At 57.8% G+C, this 11,454-nt stretch overlaps 2 protein-coding genes across 2 annotated transcripts in view; one reads left to right on the forward strand and one right to left on the reverse strand.

Annotated features, from left to right (window-relative positions):
* NPHS1 (NPHS1 adhesion molecule, nephrin) overlaps positions 1-7,278 on the forward strand; it is a 20,289-nt gene extending 13,011 nt beyond the window's left edge. Inside the window, exons 13-21 of the mRNA XM_029913121.1 lie at positions 2,033-2,154; positions 2,922-3,093; positions 3,525-3,681; positions 5,347-5,498; positions 5,654-5,765; positions 6,197-6,369; positions 6,622-6,672; positions 6,862-6,978; positions 7,095-7,278. Coding sequence (XP_029768981.1) covers positions 2,033-2,154; positions 2,922-3,093; positions 3,525-3,681; positions 5,347-5,498; positions 5,654-5,765; positions 6,197-6,369; positions 6,622-6,672; positions 6,862-6,978; positions 7,095-7,123 — 1,085 coding nt within the window. The 3' untranslated portion in view covers positions 7,124-7,278. The remainder of the gene's footprint in view (positions 1-2,032; positions 2,155-2,921; positions 3,094-3,524; positions 3,682-5,346; positions 5,499-5,653; positions 5,766-6,196; positions 6,370-6,621; positions 6,673-6,861; positions 6,979-7,094) is intronic.
* Positions 7,279-11,248: 3,970 nt separating this feature from the next.
* NFKBID (NFKB inhibitor delta) overlaps positions 11,249-11,454 on the reverse strand; it is a 3,856-nt gene continuing 3,650 nt past the window's right edge. The window contains 1 exon segment of the mRNA XM_026658571.1: positions 11,249-11,317. Coding sequence (XP_026514356.1) covers positions 11,249-11,317 — 69 coding nt within the window.

Consider the following 11,454-nt stretch of genomic DNA (forward strand, 5'->3'; position numbering starts at 1 on the left):
CAGTTTAGTATCATCTGCAAACTTTGCCACCTCACTGTTTACCCCTTTCTCCAGATCATTTATAAATAAGTTGAATAGGATTGGTCCGAGGACTGACCCTTGGGGAACACCACAAGTTACCCCTCTCCATTCTGAGAATTTACCATTAATTCCTACCCTTTGTTCCCGGTCTTTTAACCAGTTCTCAATCCATGAAAGGACCTTCCCTTTTATCCCATGACAACTTACTTTACTTAAGAGCCTTTGGTGAGGGACCTTGTCAAAGGCTTTCTGGAAATCTAAGTACACTATGTCCACTGATTCCCCTTGTTCACATGTTTGTTGACCCCTTCAAAGAACTCTAATAGATTAGTAAGACACGATTTCCCTTTACAGAAACCATGTTGACTATTGCTCAACAGTTTATGTTTTTCTATGTGTCTGACAATTTTATTCTTAACTATTGTTTCGACTAATTTGCCCGGCACCGACGTTAGACTTACCGGTCTGTAATTGCCGGGATCACCTCTAGAGCCCTTTTTAAATATTGGCGTTACATTAGCTAACTTCCAGTCATTGGGTACAGAAGCCGATTTAAAGGACAGGTTACAAACCTTAGTTAATAGTTCCGCAACTTCACATTTGAGTTCTTTCAGAACTCTTGGGTGAATGCCATCTGGTCCCGGTGACTTGTTAATGTTAAGTTTATCAATTAATTCCAAAACCTCCTCTAGTGACACTTCAATCTGTGACAGTTCCTCAGATTTGTCACCTACAAAAGCCGGCTCAGGTTTGGGAATCTCCCTAACATCCTCAGCCGTGAAGACTGAAGCAAAGAATCCATTTAGTTTCTCCGCAATGACTTTATTGTCTTTAAGCGCTCCTTTTGTATCTCGATCATCAAGGGGCTCCACTGGTTGTTTAGCAGGCTTCCTGCTTCTGATATACTTAAAAAACATTTTGTTATTACCTTTGGAGTTTTTGGCTAGCCGTTCTTCAAACTCCTCTTTGGCTTTTCTTATTACATTCTTGCACTTAATTTGGCAGCGTTTATGCTCCTTTCTATTTGCCTCACTAGGATTTGACTTCCACTTTTTAAAGGAAGTCTTTTTATCTTTTACTGTGTTTCTTAATTTGGGGTATACATTGAAGTTGGGCCTCTATTATGGTGTCTTTAAAAAGCGCCCATGCAGGGATTTCACTTTAGTCACTGTACTTTTTAACTTCTGTTTAACTAACCCCCTCATTTTTGCATAGTTCCCCCTTTTGAAATTAAATGCCACAGTGTTGGGCTATTGAGATGTTCTTCCCACCACAGGGATGTTGAATGCTATTGTATTATGGTCACTATTTCCAAGCGGTCCTGTTATAGTTACCTCTTGGACCAGCTCCTGCGCTCAGGACTAAATCTAGAGTTGCCTCTCCTCTTGTGGATTCCCGTACCAGCTGCTCCCTGAAGCAGTCATTTAAAGTATAGAGAAATTTTATCTCTGCATTTTGTCCTGAAGTGAAATGTTCCCACTCAATATGGGGATAATTGAAATCCCCCACTATTATTGGGTTCTTAATTTTGATAGCCTGTCTAATTTCCCTTAGCATTTCATCATCACTATCACTGTCCTGGTCAGGTGGTCTATAATAGATCCCTGTTATATTCTTATTAGAGCATGAAATTTCTATCCATAGAGATTCTATGGAACATGTGGATTCACTTAAGATTTTTACTTCATTTGATTCTACATTTTCTTTCACATATAGTGCCACTCCCCCCACTGCACGACTTGTTCTGTCCTTCCGATATATTTTGTACCCCGGAATGATTGTGTCCCATTGATTGCTCTCAGTCCACCAGGTTTCTGTGATGCCTATTATATCAATATCCTCCTTTATCACAAGGCACTCTAGTTCACCCATCTTATTATTTAGACTTCTAGCATTTGTGTACAAGCACTTTAAAAACTTGTCACTGTTTATTTGTCTGCCCTTTTCTGATGTGTTAGATTCTTTTTTATGTGAATGTTTATCATCTGATCTGGCCCTCTCTGCCCCCCAGATGCCCCCTCCATCCGCAGCCTGGGGGACCCCGTCTATGTGGACCTGGGCGCCACGGCTGAGCTTGTATGCGTAGCCAATGCCAACCCCATCCTTGCGGGCATGTTCCAGTGGACGTGGTTGGTAAGGGGGGGCGTCTCTGGCGGTGTCTCTCAAAGGGGCACAAGCCACCTGTGACCTTTGCCGCCTGGCCGCCCCATCTGACGTTTGCCATCTCCTGTCTGACCTCTGACCCTTGACATCTCTTATGTGACCTTTGCCCCCTCTGACCTTTTGATTTAGCTTATGATGTACATTTGACCCTCATGTACACAAGTCTGCCCTTTGCCCTCTGATTTGTGACCTTTGCACTTTCCCGTCTCTGACCCCTCTCTCCAAACTTTAAGGTTTGCTGTCACCATCTAGCCGTTGACCTCCCCAAGGTGGCTTTTGACCCATGCAGTTATGTGGGTGACCTTTGCCCCAGTGGCAAAACTTTGTCTCCACTCTGACCTTTGCCCTCTCCTATTTGACCTCTGCACAGAACTGTGACCCTTGATGTGTTTTATGTGACCTTTGTCCCTCACCGGCCTTTTTTATTTCTTTTGTCACCTTTGACCCTCATTTACCTGGATCTACCCTTTGCCCCCATGACCTTTGCACCTTCCCCTCCCTGACCTGTGACTTTCGACCCTCTGCTGACCTTTCATTTTTCTCTAACCTTTAACATTTGCTGTTGCCCATCCAACTGCTGACCTCCCCAATGTGGCCTTTGAGCCATGCAAATATCAGGGTGACCTTTGCCCCTCTTTGACCTTTGTCATCTCTGTGGTAACCTTTGACCCCTCTGACCTTTGCCCTCCCTGGTTTGTCCCCCCCGCCTTTGCCCGCTGACCCTGACCTTCCCGCAGGGGGCAGAGGAGCGCAGCCTGGAAGAGCTGGAGCTGGAGCCGGAGGCCTCGGGGGCTGTGGGGCGGCTGCGGATCCGGGGGGCCCGGCAGGCACAGGCCGGGCTCTATGAGTGCCGCGTGGACAACGGGCTGCCCCCCCCAGCCCGGGGCAGCGCCCGCCTCATCGTGCGCTGTGGGTGCCCTATGCAGACTCCCCCACCCCGGGGACCCCCCAGAAACTCCCACCCCCCAGGGCCTCCGACTCACTGGTCCCCCACCTCAGAGATCTCCCCACCCTCTGCCCCTCCCCCAGCCTGAGGATCCACCCCATGCACTGCTTCTCCATCCCGGGGACCCCCCAGCCCCTCTTGTGCCCCCCTCTCCAGGGACCCTCCCCGAGAACATATGAGAACCCAGCACTCCCTGATGTGACCTTTGCCCATCCCCTCTGATCTCTTCCCTCCCTCCTCCAAACCCCCTCCCCTGGGGAACCCCTTGAGGCCTGCCCCCCCCCCCACAGAACATCCCCCTCCCCAGGGACTTCCCTGCCCCTCCAAGGCCCTCCCAACTCTTCCCTCCCCCCCCCGATTCCCAGACCGCCCTTCACTCTCTCTCTCCCTGCAGTCAAGCCAGAGATCGAGAAGGGCATGGGGCTGGGGAAGGTGGCCATGCCCGGGGACGGGAGCTCACCCGCCATCCTGCTGTGCCGTGCCCAGGGGGTCCCCAGTGTGCAGTTCAGTTGGGCCAAGAATGGAGCGGCCCTGCACCCTGACAACCCCAGGTAGGAGGGGGCCCAGCATGTGTGAAGAGGGGAGGGGACATGAAACCCCACAGACCCGTGCAACCCGCCAGTATGGGCAGAGACTCCCTGGGTCCTTCGTCAAGCTGGACGGGGTTGATTAGTCCCCGGCACACAGGCATTGGGAAGCCCTGAGCTTGGCATAGAGAAGCAAAGTCAGAGACCCAGGCCAACCCTGCACTGCCCCTGCCCAACTTCGTCCTTTTCCAGCTCCATCTCACTGGCAGCACCAGGGCACAGCTGGGCATCGCTCCAAAAGCTGGCCCTTATCCCAGGCATCTGGCGGACAGTCATCCACCTCCTGCAGACCCCAGGACCCACGTAGGGTGACCAGACAGCAAGCATGAAAAATCGGGACACTTTTTTTGGGGGCAGCAGGGGGGATAGTTGCATATATAAGACAAAGCCCCTAATACTGGGACATCTGGTCACCCAAGACCCATGTCCTCTGCCAGCCGGAGCTCGCCGGGGACCCTGTCAATTGGCTCCATTACAAAAACTCCCCCACCGCAGAGCATCACTTTCCTGAGCGGCTGGAATTTAGGGCCGCCTGCCAGTGGCAGGAGAAGGCTGGAAGGATCCGACTTTCATCCCTAAATGCTGATCACTGTCGATTTCACCGCCTATGCCCCGGTCAAGGGCAAGATCTTTGCAGCAATATGCCCGGGAATTTACGAACGGTGCTGGCTGAGACCTGGGGAGAGGTTGCTTTTCGGCAAGTTGTTTGACATATTTTGGCAGGTGACCTTGGTGATTTGTGTTTTCACAGTTAATCAAACTTTCACTTTTGGAATCTTACTGGCTGCTGGCATTAAATCATGATTCCCCCCCCCCCCCATCATTTCCCACAACTGTGAAAACGTCAGCTGAGAAAAATAGGAAAAAATGCTTTAAAATAAACATTGCGATTGTCTGGCGAAAGTACCAAAACTAAAATCTGCCAGGCCGGGAGAGAAAAAGATTCTTTGTTGAGAATTGCTAGTCCCAGCCGGGGCAGCCTGATTTCACCACTAGGGTCACTTGAAGATAACTGGCTTCTGGGGACCCGGGTTGGTTCCAGCCAGTCCTTTAACCCACCCCAGCCAGCTCTGGGACACACACACCCCATGGCTCCGATGCTGCTCCAAGAGCAGCGTGTTAGCCCTTTTGCACCTCCTGGAGAGCAACATGAAGCAGAAAGGTAAACTGAGGCAGGCACCAGCTTCATAAAAACGTCACAGAAAATTCCTGCTTTGTCACAGAAATGACTGGCGGAGGCAGACCCCCATTCTAATGTGCCCCTTGTTGCCTGGACACAGGGCACACCAGTGACCCCCAAACACTGAGACCCCAACCCTGGTGAGTGCCCCCCCACAACCCCTCCTCCTTAGAATACCAGTGGGGTCCCTGACCTACCTCTGCCCCCCTTGAGTTTGCTGCTTCCATCCTGCTTCTGATCCAGTTCCTGGTTCTCATCCAGTCTCTGTCCTGATCAAATCCTTGTTCTAGTCCAGTCCCTGTTCTGATTCAGCACCTGGGTCTGGACTGGTCCCTGGTTCTGATTCAGCGCCTGGGTTTGGGCTGGTCCCTGGTTCTGATTCAGCGCCTGGGTCTGGGCTGGTCCCGGTTCTGACCTGACCTCAGTTCCACCCTGCCCCCTCCCCCCAGGTACACGGAGCGCACATGGCACGAGGGCACCTGGCACAGCAGCACCCTGACCATCGCCAATGTCAGTGCCATGCACGACTACGCCACCTTCACCTGCCGCGCCAGCAACGCACTGGGCACGGACAAACTGGACATCCAGCTACTCAGCACCAGTACGGCCTGGGGGGGCTGCGGGTCAGGAGTGAGGGGCATCGGCTGAGGGGGGGTTGGGGGAGTCCAGGGCTGGGCTAGCAGAGGCTGCAGGTCAGGAATGAGGGGCACCGGCAGAGCAGGGTGATCTCTCTCTCTCTTTCTCCCGCCTCTGCAGGCCCCCCTGACCCTCCCACGGGGTTAAAGGTCGTGAGCGTCACCCATAATTCAGCCACCCTGGAGTGGATCCCCGGATTTGATGGGGGGCTGCCCCAGAGATTCCTCATCAGGTGGGGAGCAGTGGTGTGGGGTGGAGGAGGCAAGGATGGGGTTGGAGGGGACTCTGGATGGGCAGTAGGAGGATGAAGAGGGGGTTGTGGAGTGGGAACAGTGGGGCTCAGAGCTGGGGGGCTGGCATGGGTGGGGGAGGAGGCTGGAGGGTGGGGACAGTGGGGTTCAGAGCTGGGAAGCTAGTGTGGGTGGGGGAGGAGGAGGAGGCTGGGGACTGGGGCTCAAAGCTGGGGGGCTGGCAAGGGTGAGGGAAGGAGGAAGGGGCTGGGGGGCAGGGACAGTGGGGCTCAGAGCTGGGGGATGGCATGGGTGGGAGCTGGGGGGCTCAGAGCTGGGGGGGCTGGCATGGGTGGAGGCCATTGGGTGGGGATGGATGAGGCAGGGCCCCGGCCCCCGGGGTCTGGGGTCCCTTACCCCCTGTGTCCCCCAGGTACCGCTGGCCAGGCGCCCCCAGTGCCCTGTACATGGACGTCTTCCCCGCCCAGACCTCCGCGTTCACCCTGACGGGGCTGAGCCCGGCCACCCCCTACAGTATTGGTGTCAGCGCCCACAACACCCTGGGGGAGAGCGCCCAGGGCCCCAGCGTCACCGTCACCACCGCAGGTAGGGGGTGCCATGCTGGGGGTCGGGGGGCTCAGCAGGGGGTGCTGTGCTGGGGAGGGCAGGGGGTGCCAGGCTAGGGAAGTGGGGGTCCCAGCAGGGGGCACCGTGCAGTGGCAGGGGGTGTAGTGGGGGCCCTGTGCTGGAATGGGGGGGGCTGTGCTGGGATGGAGGGGGCCGTGCTGTGCAGAGGTGGGGGCTCAGCGGGGGGGGTGTCTGTGGGTTTCGACCCTGACGGAGCTGATGTCATTTCAGAGCTGCCCTTAGAGGAGCTGCCAGTTGTGGAGCCTGAAGCGCCGAAAACAGGTGGGTACTGGAAGGGGGCGGAGAGCCCAGACTCCTGGGTTCTGTCCCAGCTCTGGGAGGGGAGTGGGGTCTGGTGGTCAGAGCAGGGGATGGGCTGGCTCAGGGGGTGGCGAATGGGACCCCAGGTGTTTCCCCTCTGGCGGATGCTGGCTCCTGGCCGCTCTCTGATGCTCTCCTTTGCTTTCCCAGAAGCCCCGTCATTGCCCCCGGCCCTCATTGGGGGGCTGAGCGCACTGGGGGCCCTGCTGCTACTCTCCAACGCTGCCCTCCTCGTCTGCCTGCTCAGACGGCGCCAGGCCTGGGCAGGTAATTCCCCACCCCCCTGGACCGGGGCACTGCCCCTGGGAAGCTCACAGCACCAAATGGTGGCCAATGAGGCCCAACCTGGGCTGATCCTTGCTGTTTTCTGGTTCTGACTGCAGGTGTCCGGGAGGAGACCAAGGAGAGGTGAGTGTCAGGGGCAGGCAGTTCTGTGCATCCTGTCGCACTATGACACCCTAACACAGACATACGACCCTCCCAGCTCCAACCACTGGGTTCTCTCCCCAGCTCTGGAAGGGGAGGGGGATCTAGGCATCCTGGCTCCCAGCCCTGCCCCACACCCACTCTAACCACTAGACCCCCCTCCCCCCTTCCAGAGCTGGGGAGAGAACCTAGGCATCCTGGCTCCCACCCCTTGCCTTTCAGGAGGAAGCCCAGTGCTGGGAATGACTACAACTCGGGGGAAGCAGTGAATCCAGCGGCACGGCAGACACTCCTGGACAGTTACTCAGAGAGGAGTGCGTCCTCTGGGGTGAGAGGATGAGGGAGTGGGGCTCAGCAGGGGCATCGTGCTGCTGGGAGTGGGGCGTGCTGCGGGGGCAGGTCGAGGGACTCAGCAGGGGGTGGGGGCTCAGTATGGGGTGCTGTGCTGGAGGGGCCTCAGCAGGGGGCACTGTGCTGTGGGGAGCAAGGTTGGGGCTGAGCAGGGGGTGCTGTGCTGCAGGGAGCATGGCGGGAGGGCTCAGTAGGGGGCGCTGTGCTGCGGGGAGCATGGTGGGAGGGCTCAGCAGGGGGTGCTGTGCTGCAGGGAGTGGGGTGGGTGCTCAGTAGGCGGCGCTGTGCTGCGGGGAGCATGGCGGGAGGGCTCAGCAGGGGGTGCTGTGCTGCAGGGAGCAGGGCGGGGGCTCAGTAGGCGGCGCTGTGCTGCGGGGAGCATGGCAGGAGGGCTCAGCAGGGGGTGCTGCGCTGCGGGGAGTCGGGTGGGGGCTCAGTAGGGGGCGCTGTGCTGCGGGGAGCATGGCGGGAGGGCTCAGCAGGGGGTGCTGTGCTGCGGGGAGAGGGGTAGGGGCTCAGTAGGGGGCGCTGTGCTGCTAAGACCAGGGCCGGGGCTCAGCAGGGGGTACTGTGGGGGGGGGGGGGGGGGGCGGACAGGGGGGGGGGGGGGCGGGCCTGGCAGGGAGGGAAAGATACCATGGTTGGGGGTTACGGGGCATGTCACTGGCAGAAAGGGAGCAGGGTCAGGCAGTCACAGTGGGGGACGGGGGAGCCAGGACTCTGGGTTCTCTTTTTGGGGGCTAGTGTTCCCGTGGCGTGTGACAGGGTCTCTCTATGGCTCCCCTGTAGGGCAGTTCAATAGGCACCTGGCCGGAGTACGTGCCCAGCCGTGAGTATCGACCCCGGCTGCTCCCCCACCCCGAGAGAGCCGAGGGGGAGACAGACGCCAGCACCACAGGTGGGTGTGAGGTGTCAGAGCTGGTTCCCCCTAGAGGGGACAGGCTCCCTGCCCCCCAAGTCAGGGAGAGCCCACAATGGGGCTGGATCAGAGCCGGCACCCCCTAGAGGGGAAAGGCTCCGTAGTCCTTTGCTGTGATCCACTCCACAGGTCCCTTTGCCGTTCCAGACTCTGGGTTCCCTGCACGCTGGCCCGGCCCCTCCGTCCCCCATGAATACGAGGACGTGATGGAGCCTGGGGTCTATGAGGAACTGGGGGCACTACACCTGCGAGCTCCTGCCCCACTGTACCCAGGGGCGCTACCCTGCCAGGACCATGTGGTGAGTGGCCATCCGCCCAGCTCCAACAGGACTCCTGCGTTCTCTGCCGGGCTCAGCAAGGTGTTGGGGTGACAGGCTCTCTCTCTTCCCAGGGCACCTATCCATGGAGGGGCTGGTCCCTGGCTGACTCTAAGGACCCCCTGAGGATCTACGACCAGGTGGCAGACACACCACCCCCTGCGGCAGATGAAGGGCTGCCCTTTGAGCTAAGGGGGGAGCTGGTGTGAGGGGGCCTAGGCTGGGGGCCTAGGCTGGGGACCTGGTGTCTGTCTGTCTGACCATAGAATAAACCTCCTGAACCCTACCCTGCCTGGACCTGGCCACTGTTGTATGGGGGAAACCATGGGGTGCAGGGGGAGGGGCTCAGCAGGGGGAATTATCCATCTGTCCTCCCAGCTCCACTCAGCGACTGTCCTTCTCAGTGACTGCAAGCCAGGTAGCAGGATGTCAATAGCCATTTATTATTTGGAGGTGTCAGGAGCCCCCTTTGGGGGCCAGGAGCCCCTGGTGCCAACACCCCACTCTGGCTCCCCCTCCCACACCTAATACAAAGCAACAGGCACCTGCCCAGATGCGCCCCCCAGGCTGGTTTGTGGGAGATGTAACCCCTCAGACCAAAGTTTGCTCCCTAACTCCAGGGGTGGGGCCAGAATCTCTGCCCCCGTGGGGTTGCTGCTGGCTAGCTGGGGGCTACTAGGGGCACTGGGAACAGGAGTCATCATGGGGAGGGAAGCTGCTGGGTTAAGGGGAGTAGCTGTAATGTTTATCCCCGGACAGGTGAAAAGGGGTCTTGGATGGGGGCACCCTCCCCCGCTAGGCAGGGCTGGTCTCTATGCCCCAGCCTGGCACTAGGGGATGCTGTGCTGCATAGGGCAGTGTAGGGGCACCCTCCCCTGACAGGTAGGACTGGCCCTTAAAGCCCCAGCCTGGCACAGTAGCCCCAGTATTATGCTGGCTAGAGCCAGAACAGCTCTGGCTGTCACTAGGAAGTGGGGGGGGGGGCAGGGAGAGAAGGTGTTTAGCTGGGGGGACCTATTGATTCCCCCGGGTCCGGACAAGCCGTTATCTTAGTTCAATCATGGCAGCTGGCAGGAGCTCCAGTCATAGGCCCGGACCACACAGTGCCAATGGCTGTACAAACACAGTCCTGCTCCCCAAGGAGCTTACAGTCTACCTCTCCCCCCCTTGTATAGTCAGAGCTCAGGGGACATACACTGAGATGCAGCCACCACTGGGGTGGGGCCACTAGGCCCAGCTATAAGTTGAACCAGGGTATCTGGCCTACAGGTTTCCAGTAACACAGATGCTGTGAAGGAAGTTTGAACAGGCGAGAAGCACTAAACCTTATTTCGCAATGAAACGTCTCATGTTCCAACAAGGGAACAAACGTGGGACCCCCCTGTGTGTGTGTGTGGGTGGGTAATAATAGCAACGCTGGAACCCAGCCTGCTGCCTCCCAAGGACAATAGCCCTCGGCTGTACAGGGACTATGAAACACAGGCAGCAGTTCTGCTTACTGCCCAAAGAGGGCACCGCCGTGCCATTACCCTTATCACAGTCAGTCACTCAAGGCTGTTTGGGGACACAGCGCTGTGTTAGTGCGGAGGGTGTGGGTCAAAGGCCGGTCGGACACGTGGGTCCGCCCCACACTCTGCCTCACTCTCCCTCCCCTCTACGTGAACCACTATGGTTCATAAAAGTTCATTTCACAGAAATGATAAGACTAAAGGGGGGGGGGGGTAGCTCCTCCCCCCCTTGGTGGGGCCGGACACCTGGGTTCAATTCCCAACCAAGACATGATTTCATAGAAATCAGGGGGGCTCCCCCAGCCATCCCTGGGGCTGAAATTAACACAGGACCCTCTGCTGCCCCCCCCAGCAATATGGGGGGGGATACACCACAAGAGGTGTGGGGCTATCCCCGGACAGAGATTTGGGCTGAGTCAATGCTCAGCAGAGGAAAGGTTAATGGGGCAAACCAACCTCCCTCCCCATGGGGGGGGGGTGGGGGGGTGGGAAGGAGGCTGCTGCAACCAGGATGCCTGGGTTCTATCCCTGGCTCTGGATGGGGAGTGGGGTCTAGGGGTTTAGAAATGGGGCTGCCCTTGGCCTTCCCCTCAGCTGCCACCCACTGCATTGGCATGAGCACATGCAGCCTCACTGGGGGAGGAGGGCTTGGGCAGGGTCTCACCTGCTCAGTCCAGTAGGGGGCAGTCACATGCCCAGCCCCAAGAGGGGGAAGGCAAGGGGCTCGGCCCCCCAAGTGTTGCAGCCCCACATGGCAGGCAGCAGCAGACCCAGGCATCCGGGTGGCCATGCTACCTGCTACTGTGGGACCCGGGGGGGTCCAAGCAACAAGGGAGCAGGGGACTTTGAGAACCCAGGTGTCCAGGGGGCCCCCATACAATAAGTTAGTTAAATACAGAAAATATTACAGACAACTTTCCAGAGAAATGCCAAATCCTCTCCCCCCACCCCACTTCACTGAGCGGCACCAGACGAGTCTCCCCCCCCCCCGCCCCCTTCCTTCAGCAGCCATGGATCTAGGGGGGCTGGACGGGACGGCGGGCAGTGCCAGGGAGCGGGCGCCGGCTCTTCAACAAGAGGCGCAGCTGGGGGGAAGAAGAGGAGAGGTTGAGTTAGGGGGACCCTAGAGAACCCCCAGCCACACACTATGGCCCCCCTGAAGGTGGGGTGCACCTGCTTCCGTTGAGGCCAGGCAGGGCTGGGGGGGAGTTTGGGGGTCCAC

The sequence above is a fragment of the Terrapene carolina genome, unplaced genomic scaffold (genome assembly GCF_002925995.2).
Source record: "Terrapene carolina triunguis isolate 2854851 unplaced genomic scaffold, T_m_triunguis-2.0 Scaffold461, whole genome shotgun sequence".
Classification (NCBI taxonomy): domain Eukaryota; kingdom Metazoa; phylum Chordata; order Testudines; family Emydidae; genus Terrapene; species Terrapene triunguis.